The sequence below is a fragment of the Leptonotus elevatus genome, chromosome 9 (assembly GCF_054856555.1).
Source record: "Leptonotus elevatus isolate MCC_2025b chromosome 9, RoL_Lele_1.0, whole genome shotgun sequence".
Lineage (NCBI taxonomy): Eukaryota > Metazoa > Chordata > Actinopteri > Syngnathiformes > Syngnathidae > Leptonotus > Leptonotus elevatus.
In genome coordinates, this window is record NC_141247.1 from 26,049,284 (window position 1) to 26,063,284 (window position 14,001).

Below are 14,001 nucleotides of genomic sequence, written 5' to 3' on the forward strand. Positions count from 1 at the left end.
CCTTACCTCTTGTGCTCCCCGCTTGCGTCCTGCTTGAGGGTCCCTTCTGTGGTTGTCATAGTAACACGAGGTTGCTATGGCGACAGAGGGTCAGACATCAAATTCTGCACTGCGGTCTGTCTGCTTCTCATCTGCCCTGTTTTTGTTTTTGTTTTTGTTTTTGTTTTGAATTGATAGTCGCCAGTGACGTCACGGCGCTTCCGGTCTGTGCGGGAAGTCGCCTCGGAGGAGACCAAACAATTTGCAGTTCAGCAGCTCGTTTGTTTTGTCAGCCTCCTCCTCCTCCTCATTCGGCAGCGATGCTCCGCGCGGACCAGGCCGCCCCGGAAGCCCCGGAAGCTCCGTCCGCCGGCTCTCGCGCTCACTAGCTCGGCCCGCTTGGTCCGCTCGGTCCGCTGGCCCGCTCGGCCCGGAGGTCCGTCATGGTGCAGAAGTCTCGCAACGGCGGCGTGTTCCCCGGAGCGCAGGCCGACCAGAAGAAGCTGAAAGTCGGCTTCGTGGGTCTGGAGGCCGGCGGGACCGACTCCAGCAGGGACGGAGCGCTGCTCATTGCAGGTAAACGGAAACGAAAAGCTTGGTCGTGACGTCACAGCACCGAAAGATGGCAGCGAACAAAGCCGGAGTGACTTGAATGTTATTTTTCGACTTGAAGTTGAATGGATGAAAAGACACTCAAAATAGGAAAGCTGCAGTTTGTCATCTTTTGTTTAGGTTTTCAATTCAGGCTTTGGGTTTGAAATCAGGGTTCGGAGCTCGCTCCGAAGACCTGCTGGGAATTGTCCTCATTGTTGACCTTCCAATTGGCCTTCAACATGCTTGGAAATCAAAACACGATCATTTTGTCCTGCAGGTTTTGGCGCTTTCTCACTTCCAACACGAGCCGATTCCAATCAACAGGATCGTCATCGGCCTTATGCCGATGAGCTGATCATATATCAGCTGTGTCGGAGAAGGGAAACATGCAAAACCTGCAGGACTCCGGCCCTCCATGCCCACCTCTGTTGTAGACTGTAGGAGTTTAACTGGGGCTGCACAGATTTGTGACGGGGGCTATGGCGCCCCCTAGTTGCGGCGCAGTGCCATCCTTGCCCCCCGGCCGGAAGTCGAACAGGAAGTTGTCCGTTTTGGTGGAAAGCGGCCATTTTGGGTGGCAGGCGGCGAGCGCTGGCAGCACCGTGAATTGTTGCCGCTTGTTTTTGTCGCCTGGCGGCGCAAACTCAGCCTTTGTTGGTCTCGCGCAGCCGACGAAGGTGCTCGGCGTCAGCGCGGCAGCGTGTCGGGCGGCAAGAAAGCGCCCAAGAGGAACGCCCTCTACAGGCGGCTGCAGAACTTCCTCTACAATGTCCTGGAGAGGCCTCGGGGGTGGGCCTTCATCTACCACGCCTACGTGTGAGAACGCGCACACACTCGCATGCAATATGGACACACGCACGCACAGGTTGTCCTTTCAGCTTTCAGCGTCCGATCAATAAGCGTTGACGTTTGTCACGTGCGGACTGGCCGCTGACTTTCCCCAAAGCTGAGACGGCCGTTGCGCCACCGCCGCTTCCTGTTTGTCCCCTTGCGTGTCCGTCTGTCCACGGCCGGCGTTTGTCTTCTCAGGTTCCTGCTGGTCTTCTCCTGCCTGGTCCTGTCCGTCTTCTCGACCATCCGAGAGTACGAGAAGAGCTCCGAGGATGCGCTCTACATCCTGGTAAGACATTTGGACCGGTCGCCAGCAGGGTTAGTATAGTTTTGGAATTTTCAGTTCTTAGTTTTGTTTTTGTTTTTTACATTTATTTAGTTTTAATTAGTTTTCAGGGTGGTTCTGTTAGTTTTTATTATTTAAAAAAAGGCTTAGTTTTAGTTCAGTTTCAGTATTATTACTATAATTTTTTTTTTTAAATTGTGCACAAGATTTTAAAAAACAACAACATGAAAAGTAACACATTTCTTACGTAATGTTGCATTTTGGCTGAGTTAAATGAAAAAAGAGTCGAGGCCAGACGAGCCATTGGAGCCAAAAGACAAGCACGGAAATTTGTGGTCTCGGGGCGACGTCATCGGAAGGCGCTTTTCTATCGGCCGCTGCTCGATGACGTCACTTCAAATGTCCTCATTCCGGTTCATATCAAAATAAATCGACTTCAAATCATCACATTTAAATATATTCCCCAAAAGCTCATGTATTCAATTCATCTCCAAAGACTAAATATAATAATATACATGCTGTATATGACACGTACTATTTTCTATTTCATTGAAACATTCGAGCACTGAATGTTGGCTTCACGCACGCGCAGGGAAGGAACATTCAGTTCGGGACGAAATCCAACCGTAGTTACAGTTGTAACTTTTCTTTCAGTTACTTTTGTAATTATAAAATGTATTTTCAGTTAGTTTTCATAAAAAAAAGCATATTCGTTTTGATTTGATTTTGTTGAGTTTTTTTGGTTAGTTTTCGTTGACTTAAAATAACTTTGGTCGCCAGTCGTTGCCACAACAAACCAGGGACTGGTCGCCTGTTGAGCTGCAGCGCATACACAGTACACTCGACAGACTGGTCGCCAGGCAGTGTCAGGCCACATAGAGACCAACAGAATGGATTGGTCGCCCGGCTGTCTCAGAGCACATTTGGACAAATGAGGACTGGTCGCCAGGCAAGGGCAGGGCACGGTGATTGTGATTGTGCGTGCGTGTTCAGGAGGTGGTGACCATCGTGGTGTTCGGCGTGGAGTACACGGTGCGCATCTGGGCGGCGGGCTGCTGCTGCCGATATCGAGGATGGCGAGGAAGACTCAAGTTTGCCCGGAAGCCATTTTGCGTCATCGGTGAGTGGGTGCGCGCGTGTTCCACAATCTTCTTCTTTTTTTGGGGTTCCATTTTCTTCTTCAAGCCTCCTGTTAGGAACAGAAATAATGTTCCCGCCCGGGTCAATTTGACCCAAGCTAAATTTTGGGACAAAAACGCATCTCACTGACGATTCTGAACGGCTTTCATTGCAAACATTTGAAATGAACCCTTTTGGAACGTTTCATCATGAAATTCGATTTAACTTTGAAATGGGTCAATTTGACCCGGGCTGTGTTCAATGTTCCAAAAGCATTCCGATAAACATTAGTAACCGTTCAAAGTGAACCATTTTAATTGTCTGTCAATAATATGTTTCATACCCCCCCCCCCTCTTAAAATGGGTCAATTTGACCCGGAATGTTTAATATTCCAAAACCAACCCGACAAACATTGTTTATAGCTTATAACGAACTGTTTTCATTTCACATCAAACGTGAAAGTGGGTCATTTTGACCCACAACACGAGAGGATTAAAGTTGCTTCGTTTTCATCTGACTTTGTATTAGTTTGAGTTTTTTTAATTGATTGCCTAATTTGTTGTGCATTCAAGTCGAGTCAAAATCTGTTTGAGATTCTTTCTTGTGTACGGACAACGTCGCGCAAAAGTGACATTTCTACTCAAAGTTGTCACTTTTCGTCCCCCCCAAAAAAAACCTTCTTGTTTTTTGTCTTATTTTGTTAGCGAAAATGTGAATCCATTTTGGGGTGACTTATTTCGTTTGTCCCGGCAGACATCATGGTGCTGATCGCGTCGATCTCGGTGCTGGCGGCGGGCACGCAGGGCAACGTGTTCGCCACCTCCGCCATCCGCTCGCTGCGTTTCCTGCAGATTCTGCGCATGATCCGAATGGACCGGCGCGGGGGAACCTGGAAGCTGCTGGGATCGGTCGTCTACGCCCACAGCAAGGTGACGGCGGACACGCGACCGCTCGCCGCCGCGTGCCGACAAATGTCAGCAAAAATGGGCACAGCAGCCGCGTCCAAACGACAGCCTGGGGGCCATTTGGAGCTTGTCGGCGACTTTTTAAAATTTCATCACCCCCCCCCCCCCCCCCCACACCCTCCTCCACTCTGATGTGGGAACTAGCGTTAATTTCGTTTTATGACTAGACTCAAACAATAAATAAATAAATAAACAATAAGTGATGATGAGGGCGCGGTGGCTGACTGGTGAGCACGTCCGCCTCCCGGTGCAGAGGACGTGAGATGGAGTCCGGGCTTTGGCCTTCCTGGGTGGACTTTGCATCCCCCCCCCCCCGTTCGTTTTCTCCGGGTACATTCCAGAAGACATGCACGAACACTCCGAGTTGTCCATAGGTGCGATTGTGAGTGTGGATGTGTTTGTCTCTATGTGCCCTGCGATCGGCCGGCAAGCAGTTGAACTGCTGGGATAGGCTCCAGCACCCCCGCGACCCTCGTGAGGACAAGCGGTTTAGAAGATGGATGGATGGGATGAGGTCAACTAACTGTTATAAAAACAGGCGTGACTGAAATTGGACTAAAACTGAGGCAACATTTGAAAATGGCAGATCAAATGAAGGCTAGTGGGAATAGACAGACAAAAATGGCGACTGCTTGCGTTAAGATGCGCTCGGGGCAGGGGCGGAGCTAACCTGCCGGGACGTAGAGGGCCGCGGCCCCTCCAGAACGACGACAACGCTCGGTAATGTCGCAGTTAGCACGATCAACTGCACAGGAAACGGACTTGAGTCATATTGTTGGAAAATGATTTGCAATTGCAATGACTCTCACCTCAGGCTGTCTCGTACCGTCCGCCCAAAGGACGGCCGTTGAAAATGAGCTTAACTTGGGGACATTTGCATAAAACGTTGATTCGTGTGCATTGTCCCTTTCAAATAAATCCATTCCAATTCAAAAGTTTGCCACAAGAACTCCCATCGCCTTCTGGAACGCTTGGAGCGTCTCTCGCCGTTTTTTGTTTTTTGGACACACCTGGCCGGCGGTGGCGGCTGTGCTCTGACATTGGGCGTGTGCGTGACACAGCAAGTGGTATCATCTGATCTTGTGTATCGATTGTGGACATGATAGATGTGACTTATTGATTTCTTGCTGGTCTCTGAGGCGGCAGATTTGAGCTTCAAGGACTTTGTGTGTGTGCGTGCGCGCGTGCGTGCGCGCGTGTCCAGGAGCTGATCACAGCCTGGTACATCGGCTTCCTGTGTCTGATCCTGGCCAGCTTCCTGGTTTATTTGGCCGAGAAGGAGGACAACGAACAGTTTGAGACGTACGCCGACGCCCTCTGGTGGGGACTGGTGAGACTTCGTCCGATCCTCTGCCGACAAACCCGCCCAGTGTTGGGCGGCGTCTGATTGGTGGCTCGCTCGTGCCCGTCAGATCACGCTGACCACCATCGGCTATGGAGACAAGTTCCCCATCACCTGGAACGGTCGCCTGCTGGCCGCCACCTTCACTCTGATCGGCGTGTCCTTCTTCGCTCTGCCAGCTGTAAGTGTGTGCGTGCGCGCGTGCGTGCGTGCGCGCGTGCGTGCGCGCGTGCGCGCGTGCGTGTGCGCGTGTAGATACTAATCTGCGCTCCCGTCTGTTTCCTCTCTGGTTGTCAGGGCATCCTGGGTTCTGGTTTTGCTCTCAAGGTCCAAGAGCAGCACAGACAGAAACATTTTGAGAAACGACGAAATCCAGCCGCTGGACTCATTCAGGTAGCGACACCAGATCTGGACCGGACCGGAGCGGAAAATAAAAGAAGGTAGACGTGACCCAGAAGTCACCTGCTGTGTGTGCGCGCAGGCCGCATGGAGGGTTTACGCCACAAACCTGAGTCGATCCGACCTGACATCCACGTGGGACTATTATGAGAGGACCGTGTCCGTCCCCATGTACAGGTCAGTCCACTGCGTCCACGCAAACATCAGGTCAAATGGCAGGTCAAGTTTATTTGTGGAGACCTAAGCCCAAGGATGAGCCCGTGAGATAAAGGGACCCCCCCCCACCCCACCCCCGGGCTACTATGGCTGCCGGGCAACGTTGATCAGAATCAGCACAAGAGTCCATTTAGTGAGCTGAAGAGACGCAGATAGAAGTGGTCCACCTCAGTCGGATCTCATCCCGGTTGCTCAGCACACAGTCCAGAAAAAAAGAGCTTCACATTGGATCATCTCCACCAGGCAGGAGAGGAAGAGGAGGAGGAGGAGGAGGAGGGGGGGAAGGGGAAGGGGAGAGAAGTGGCAGTAAAACAGGCCAAAGTCTACATGTCACAAAGTATGGCAGGGCAAGAGGCAATTTGCATACAAGGTCTTTGTGCGAAAATGTCCAAATAAGTCTGAGACCTCAACATTTTGACCGGCGGAGCTGCGGGCAGAACATCATCGGGTCAAGACAAACATGAGGTATGACATTGTGGTGTCTTTCCAGGTTAATTCCGCCCCTCAACCAGTTGGACCTGCTGAGGAATCTCAAGAACAAGTCAGGACTCTCATTCAGGTCTGAAATAAGTCAATCCTCAACAACTGTTTGCCTTTTTACTTGACTGCTTTTCTAACTCAAATTCATTTGCACCTTTCTCGTGCCTTTGCAGGAAGGACGTCCAACCGGAACAGTCTCCCAGGTCAGAGTCCACGCTTTGACTCTCAAAAGTGTCAATCTACGAAAGAAATCTGATTGTGCACACAAACAAATAATGTGCTAGCTGGTCTACATGAAGCGGGTGCAAATTTCTACTTTGCCTGCAGTCGGTCACAGTCTCGGGTCGTGCATTCATTCAAACGTTGGGAGGAAATATTCGGGCTTACCGACACGCTTTGCTTTCGGATTTTCCACGTAAAAGCCATCAAGTGCACAAATTAGCTCGGTCTCCGCCGCTTTTGTTCCCGTTCGCTGCCAATTGCGCCGCAATCTTCGTTACTGTTGGAGTCAACACATCATTTGACGCCCGCTGTTTGGGATCCTGGTCAATCGGGCCTTTTGACTTTGTCCTGTCCAAACAGTCACAAGGTGAGCCTAAAGGAGAGAGTCTTCTCATCTCCACGCAGTTCAGGAACCAAAGGAAAAGGTTCTCCTCAGCATGGTGAGTCTTGTCCACATTGTCCACATTGTCCACATTGTCCACCTTCCCTCACTGGCAGATGCCAACGTTTTCCAACCACTTCGTATCTCTAGTGGTCCCGGTGGTCGGTCAAGGTGTGGTACCTGGGGTTCCCGTGGGTGTTCAGGCCCTGCGCCGCTCCCCCAGCATAGATCCCAGTCTGGAGGACAGTCCCAGCAAGGTTCCTAAGAGCTGGAGCTTTGGCGAGCGCAGCAGAAGCAGGCAGGCCTTCAGGATCCGAGGAGCCGCATCCCGCCAGAACTCTCAAGGTAGGAAGTCCTGTGTTCGTCTGGTCCGTGTCCAGTCATGTGTCCGGTCATGTGTCCGGTCATGTGTCCGGTCATGTGTCCAATCATGTGTCCGGTCATGTGTCCGGTCACATTTGAAAGGGCATCATGCATGATGAAGACCATACACTAAAGTCCCGCCTCAGTGATCGTTTTGAACATCAGACACCATGTCACACTTTTTGGGTTTTGTCCCACAGGAGGGTGCTTGCACAAAGTAAGTCTCTTTTTCGTTATAAATCACAAAGGCGGCAAGGAAGTAATGCGGGAAAAGACCAAAAAGAAGCCGAGGAGCTTGGACTGCTCGGCTCTCGGCATCTTCCGCTTGGTACGGGTTGGCGTCGTGTAGCGGTTCACGTAGCTTGCGTTTATGCGGCTGGCCCGCATGGAGTCCTGATGGATACGTGGATGGACAGAGGGAGGGCGGGACGAAGTGATGGATGGTTCGTTGGCAAGACGGTTGGACAGAAAGCTCATGGATGGACGGACGGACGGACGGACGGACTGGTTCATGGACATTTGAGTGATGAATGGATGGCTGGACAGAGCGGATAGATCGGATGGATGACCATACGGACGGATGTTTGGCTGCAGATGGACAGACGGATGAGAGCAGAGGCTGAACAGAGTTTGGAGTCTTTTTCGTGGTCCGCTGTTAAAATGTACAACTGCCTTGAGTTTTAGGCCGAGTACACACACAAAGACAATCGAGTTTGGCCCCCCAAGGTCGACAAAAGCCAAACTGTTGTTATCTCCCGTCAGATAAGATCCTTTGGTCTGGTACGTGTTCAGAATGGTTTTGTCGCAATAACGGGGTACGAAAGGGGTGGGGCCAAAATTCTTCCAGTCAGGGGCGGGCGCGTCAATGAATTTTGAGCGTCCGTTGTTCGTCAGTCGTCAACAGTCGGGACAACCTTCCGCCATCGTCAATCCGTCACCATTTCAAGCACAACCGTCAATCCGTCAACAAAATGGCCGTCCGTCAATATTGACGGAATGCCCACCTGGTGTTCAGAATGGCTTCAACAGGGTCTGAAAGTCGGCCTGGAATTCTTACATTTTAAACATGTTCACTACTTCTGACCCAAAATGTTGCTGTGTGTGGGGAAAGCCGATGTCCCTCGAGTCGCATGACTCCGGCCGGGAACTGTGACGTGAACGGAATGCAGACCATCAACAAAGCACCCTGACTGACCGATAAAGAAATCACACTTTGTCGTACCCGATGGCGCATTTTCTTGTTTGGGTTTTTGCATAAAAGTGGCTTCCCCAGATGGCAAAAAGTATTTCCCAAAGCAAGTCCAAGTCTCTCCACCGCCACATATCTGGACGTGTCCGTTACTCATTTTTGAGAGATAGCGTGCGATCAAGACTGATCGAGATCAGTGGTGGAACAGAATCTTCACGTGTGACATCACATCACACACAATATGGCTGACCAAACTGTCAAATGCCTGATTTAAAAACAAAACCTTTTTCGGTGGCGTCTGTAACACATAAGCAATCTTTTAAGATTTGCGTAGCAGGTGTTAGCTAGCGCTTTCACTTTGCCCAACGAGACTTGCTAGCTCGGCGACCTTGCAGGACTTCCTCCACGGAGCTAAGCTACGCTAACAAGTTCCAGCGTGTGAGGACCGTGTCTGTCGATGTGGTCCTCTTCGGCTGTTTCTTCTTCTTTGCTGACTCTGAAGCGTGGTGTGTTCTTCTCGTGTAGTGCTCATAGAGATGCAGGATGAAGAGTTCAGACAGAAGAGCTCGCCAGGTGAGCGCACGCATGCGACCGATCACACGTGGCTGCCATCTTGCGTAACGTCGGCACGTCGTCCACCGTTTGCAGATGCGATCCTGCCAGGGGAAGACTTGGCCGATGACAACAAGAGCTGCCACTGTGAGTTTGTCCCGCAGGATTTGACGCCCGGCATCAAGGTCACCATCCGAGCCATCTGGTACGGAGCTTCTCCTTCCGGAACGGTCGCCGCTGACGCCATTTTGTCGACGTCACTCATCGCTTTGCTCGCCGTTTCTTTGCCTTTTGATTCACATTTTGGTTCACGTTTTGGTTTTATTTGCTCACCCCAGGACCAACGTCACCATCAGCTGTTGGGTAAGAGACGGACTGGCACCAATTAGCTTCCATGTTCTCTTGTCTTGTCTTCTGTTCCGTTCCGTCTCACGCCACTGTCTTTGTTGTTGTTGTTGTTGTTGTTGTTGTTGTTTGTGCTCCTTCACCCTCCAGATGTCACTGACACATTCCTTCTTTGACAATCCGCCAACATCACAGAAGACCCAACAACAAACGCACACTCATCTAAGTGACTCCACCTAAGACATGAATTCAGTCAAGAATCTTGTGACCCTGTCCATATAAGACACAAATCTAGCTTAGTATCTTACGATCCAGTCTGGAATCTTGGCTTGACTTTGCTGTAGACTGAAAGGCCAGCCCATACTTGATGTCAGTCAGGAGAAGGTGTTGACTTCCTGCTTCCTGTCTCCCAGCATCATGCGCTTCATGGTGTCCAAGCGGAAGTTTAAGGAGAGTCTTCGTCCCTATGATGTCATGGACGTGATTGAACAGTATTCAGCAGGACACTTGGACATGCTGGCACGCATCAAGAACCTTCAGTGCAGGTGCACCGTCTGCACTCGACTTTGTCCGGATTGTAGTTGGCTATAAGAAGGCAGCTGTTCTTTTGTTTGTCTTCCTGGTTTTAGGGTGGACCAGATTGTTGGCCGAGGAACACCAATTGCAGACAAGGACCGACCCAAAGCTGCAGGGGACGAACTTCCCGAGGACCCCAGCATGATGGGACGCTTGGGGAAGGTGGAGAAGCAGGTGAACAATCACCATGGGCAACCAGTACGGTTGGCGGGACTTTGTCCGGTGATGGATGTTGTTGATTTGTCCTCGTCTGGTCTGTGTCAATCAGGTCCTGTCCATGGAGAGAAAGCTGGACTTCCTAGTCAATATCTACATCCAGCGAATGGGAATCCCACAGACAGAGACGGACGCCTACTTTGGATCCAAGGAACCAGACCCGGCGCCACCTTACCACAGTCCCGTGGACCAGCTGGAGAAGAGCCAGTCTATTCACAAGATCCCTCCGTTAGTATTTGATCCCGGTCATGTCCATCTAAGACATTAATCTAGGTTAGAACGTTTTGATCAAGTCCGTCTACGACGCAAATCGAGTCCAGAAGCTTATAACCTGTTAGACTAAGACTTAAATCTAGTCAAGAAGTCTGGGACATGAATCTAGTCCAAAATCTATGATCCGGTCCATTTGTGGTGTGATTCTAGTCTAGAATGTTATGATCAGGCCATATAGCACATTCATGTAGTCTGGATCCTTACCTATCGTGGACATGACTCGAGTCTTGAATGTTATGATCCAACCCCTCTAGGTATGAATGTCATCTTGACTTTTATAACCTATCCATCATCTATTTTAGTCTAGAATCTGACCCTGTCCGTCTAAGACATGTGTCTTAGGAACCCTTCCATCGTAGACATGCGTGTAATGTAAAATATTCTGATCCAGCCCAAGACCTAGAAGAATCGGGGTCAAATTCCACTAGCACTCGCCATTGTTGTTGTTCTTCTTGTTGTTTCAGAGTGTTTCCAGGCGACAATGTGGACAAGAGTCATTTTGGGACCAAGATGGTCAGGTCCAGCAGTTCGACTGGCACCCGGAACCACAATGCCGCCACCTGCCCCCCTTCCACTTCCTGGCAGCCAATCAGTTCCCAATTCCATCAGCAAGCCCCGCCTCCCCCACAGCGTAGCCACGGGAACACCCCAAGTCCAGCGGGGGACGGGTCACTGGTTCGACTTCCGCCGCCGCCGGTCGGAGAACGGCATGGCGGGAGTCGGGCCAACCGCCACAGTACCGGTGAGAGAGGCGGGCCTGAGAAGGCTGAGAGGAGGGCTGAGGAAGGAGGGGCAGGGGGGGAGGAGGAGGAGGTGAAACCCGACAGCGAGCGCTCCCTGTCCATCCCGTCTGCGGACCATGATGAACTAGAGCGCTCTTTCAGCGGGTTCTCCATCTCGCAGTCCCGGGAGAACCTAGACTTCCTCAACAACGGTTTCTACTCAAACGCCGAACTGCCATCCAACCTGGGGGGAGCAGCGGGGGCTTCTTGCTGCGCCACCATCAGACCCTACATTGCGGAGGCCGAGTCAGACTCTGACTCGGAGCTCTGCGCACCTTCGCCGCACTCAACCCGGGCCTGGACCGGAACCAAGTAGAGTCCAGTGGAAAGCAGGTAGAACCAGCAGAACTCTAAACTAAATTCAGTACATCAAGAAGTAATAATAATAATAGAAATGTGAAGAAGAAGAAAAACACCAGCTGGAATGGAGAGTGAAGCATCATGGGAAAAAAAGGAACGATGCAAGCTCCCAGCTGATCTACTTTTATGATCACTGCACCACTGAAGACACGGCCTCGCCTGATTGGTTCACTGCAGACAAGACGCTGGCTCCTGATTGGTTCGCTCAAACGCTGAGAGGACACACCCTCACCTGACTAGTTCACTGCAGGGACACAACCAATCCTGGTCCGTTGGTAGCAGCTCATCTGAGTGGTTCACTGCGACAATGAGAGGACCCGTTTCCAACCGTCTGGTTTGCCGTACAAACACGCCGCAGCCGATGAGTTCACACTCGATGCCAGCTTGTTTCCGCTCACCTTTTAACACACGTAGGATGTATCCAAGTGATCGAACGGCAACGTATTGATTAGAAAAAGGTAACGAACCTCGCCTGAAGGTGGCGCCGAAGGTTCAGCCAGTCACGCCTGTGCCGGGAAACGACTTCTTCTTTTTCTTATTAAGAAAAATGAGACGGAAAACAGTCAATGGTCTTAAATACCATAAAAGTGCAGTGTAACAAATGTATGAGCTTGTGAAGGTCGCTAAGTGGTGGACGCCAACTAGTGTTGTACCGATACCGATACCGATACTGCATGAAAACAGTGGCGTCTGCATCGGCAAGTACTAACAAGTAACATGCCGATACTATTATTTCCGACGCTAATATAGGACTTTGGATCTTGTGTTTTACTTGTGCACGACATTCACTGATGTGTGACGTGTTCACTGCATGCCAAGCTAGGATATCCTATTGGCCCTTGAATGCTCTGAACCAATGGCAGGGCAGCGTTTTCATGTTGAAAAAAACAACCACCCCCCCAGGTATCGGAACGGTATCGGCATCGGCCGATGCTGCAAAACTGGATATCGGAATCGGGGCCAAAAATCGGTATCAGAGCAACACTAACGCCAACACTAGCGGCGCTAACACTAGTTTTCTCAAACCTTGCTAAAACGCTAATTGCTAAAAACCCACTTGTTCTTAAGGTTATACTAATATGAAATTGATAGTTATTTACTATATTAGACCAAGTAAGCATGGCTTGCTGTGCTGTACTAGAGAGCAGCGCTAATGCTAACGCTAAGGAGTTCAGCATACAGCATTAATCCTGGCTTGTGTAATATATAATCGAGGAGTACTATGCGTGAAATGGAGAAATGTTCCCAAATGTTATTGTTTCGATAGACTAACTTCTTCATGTAGAGGAAGCGGTTAGCTTATGAGCTAACTGTGCTAATGCTGCAGCGCCACACAGCGGTCGATCATAAAGCTCATCCAGAAACGCTCACTTGATGCCGGCGACTCGCGGCGAACATCGAGTCAAGTCGGGAAGCTTCCGTTTGCCGAACCGGCTGACTTTGGCTGCTCGCACCCGCTCTCACACATTCTCACTCACACATGTGTTATTGTTTTTTTCTACAAATGAATGGACTCCTTTTCATGTACTCGTGAGTGTTGGTAACAAAAAGCTTTTGTCGCGTCTTTGCTCTGCTTATCTTGTGCTATTATTGATCATGAACAGCAAGAATACTCATGCAAGTGCTGTCTGAATAAAAGAATGTACCTTGTTGGAGGTCATCATTGAAAACGCTGCCGAACACCAACCAGGGCTGGAGTCGAGGCCACGTCGAGTTTGAGAAACAAAGGTCCGAGTCCAAGTCCAAATCCAGTTGAGGGGTCCGAGACCGGTCGACAACAACAAAAAAAGTGTCAACTTGAGTACTACAAGCCTGACACGAGTGAAAGGAGTTTGTCAAAAAAGTCAACTGCCGGGTTTGGATTTGCGGCGCTTGTGACTTTCAAAACATCAAAAGCATTTACGTGAACACAAATGGACGCTCACTTCCTCCTCGACCGGATTGGCCAAAAATGTCAAATGAGCATTTTCTTATTCTTTACATTCTACCTGTAACATGAGAAAAGATGCAATGCATTATGGGTAGCCTACACATACTGTAAATTGACCATCAAGAATTTCTTGGATAGAATTCTGTAGACTACTAAAACCTTCCTGCGCCATCGAAAAGCATCAAACATCAAAAGAAGATATAATCAAGTCAACAAACCGATTTGAGTGGAATAAATAATTGATTAAATACAAGGTCAATAATAGATGTTTAGTAGAAGCTCAGTAATGAAAAGGTTAAGTGACGATTCGTATCAAGTTAATAATGATTGGACGAGAGCGAGTCGGATAATGCAACCAAGTCAAGTCAATAATTGATGAAGTCTTTTTTTTGGTCTTTCAAAATTCTTATTGCAAGATCGTTTGGGGGATTCGAAAAGTTGTCTTTCAAAGCACTTAAAATGAGTGCGACGCAATTGGATATTTTCGCTCTTTGTGGGCTGGCCTCTAAAATCGTGGTTCGATTGTCCATCATGAAAATGTGTCATTTGAGTGAAAATAACTTTTTTTCTTCTTTTTTTTTAGGTCACCTGACCTCACA

The 14,001-nt window shown here is 49.7% G+C and overlaps 2 protein-coding genes across 2 annotated transcripts in view; one reads left to right on the forward strand and one right to left on the reverse strand.

The window, feature by feature from the left end:
- matn4 (matrilin 4) overlaps window positions 1-582 on the reverse strand; it is a 35,120-nt gene extending 34,538 nt beyond the window's left edge. The window contains exon 1 of the mRNA XM_086084782.1: window positions 7-582. The gene's annotated coding sequence lies outside the window, so the exon portion shown is untranslated. The remainder of the gene's footprint in view (window positions 1-6) is intronic.
- On the forward strand, window positions 130-13,122 carry kcnq2b (potassium voltage-gated channel, KQT-like subfamily, member 2b). Its single transcript, XM_086084778.1, has 19 exons — window positions 130-555; window positions 1,242-1,389; window positions 1,603-1,693; window positions 2,684-2,810; window positions 3,564-3,739; window positions 4,980-5,105; window positions 5,188-5,298; window positions 5,415-5,510; window positions 5,599-5,693; window positions 6,223-6,291; window positions 6,386-6,415; window positions 6,795-6,874; window positions 6,967-7,161; window positions 8,894-8,941; window positions 9,017-9,125; window positions 9,679-9,810; window positions 9,895-10,015; window positions 10,110-10,285; window positions 10,795-13,122. Exons 1-19 carry the CDS (start codon window positions 423-425, stop codon window positions 11,426-11,428), a joined length of 2,697 nt encoding a protein of 898 aa, XP_085940904.1. The 5' UTR covers window positions 130-422; the 3' UTR covers window positions 11,429-13,122.
- Window positions 13,123-14,001: the final 879 nt, after the last annotated feature.

Bases quoted from the DNA above. Each gene is read 5' to 3' on its own strand.
- kcnq2b (XM_086084778.1), top strand. From the start codon at position 423: ATGGTGCAGAAGTCTCGCAACGGCGGCGTGTTCCCCGGAGCGCAGGCC. The intron at 3,740-4,979 runs GTGACGGCGGAC...GCGCGTGTCCAG, and splicing joins TCGTCTACGCCCACAGCAAG to GAGCTGATCACAGCCTGGTA. The intron at 5,694-6,222 runs GTCAGTCCACTG...GTGTCTTTCCAG, and splicing joins GTGTCCGTCCCCATGTACAG to GTTAATTCCGCCCCTCAACC.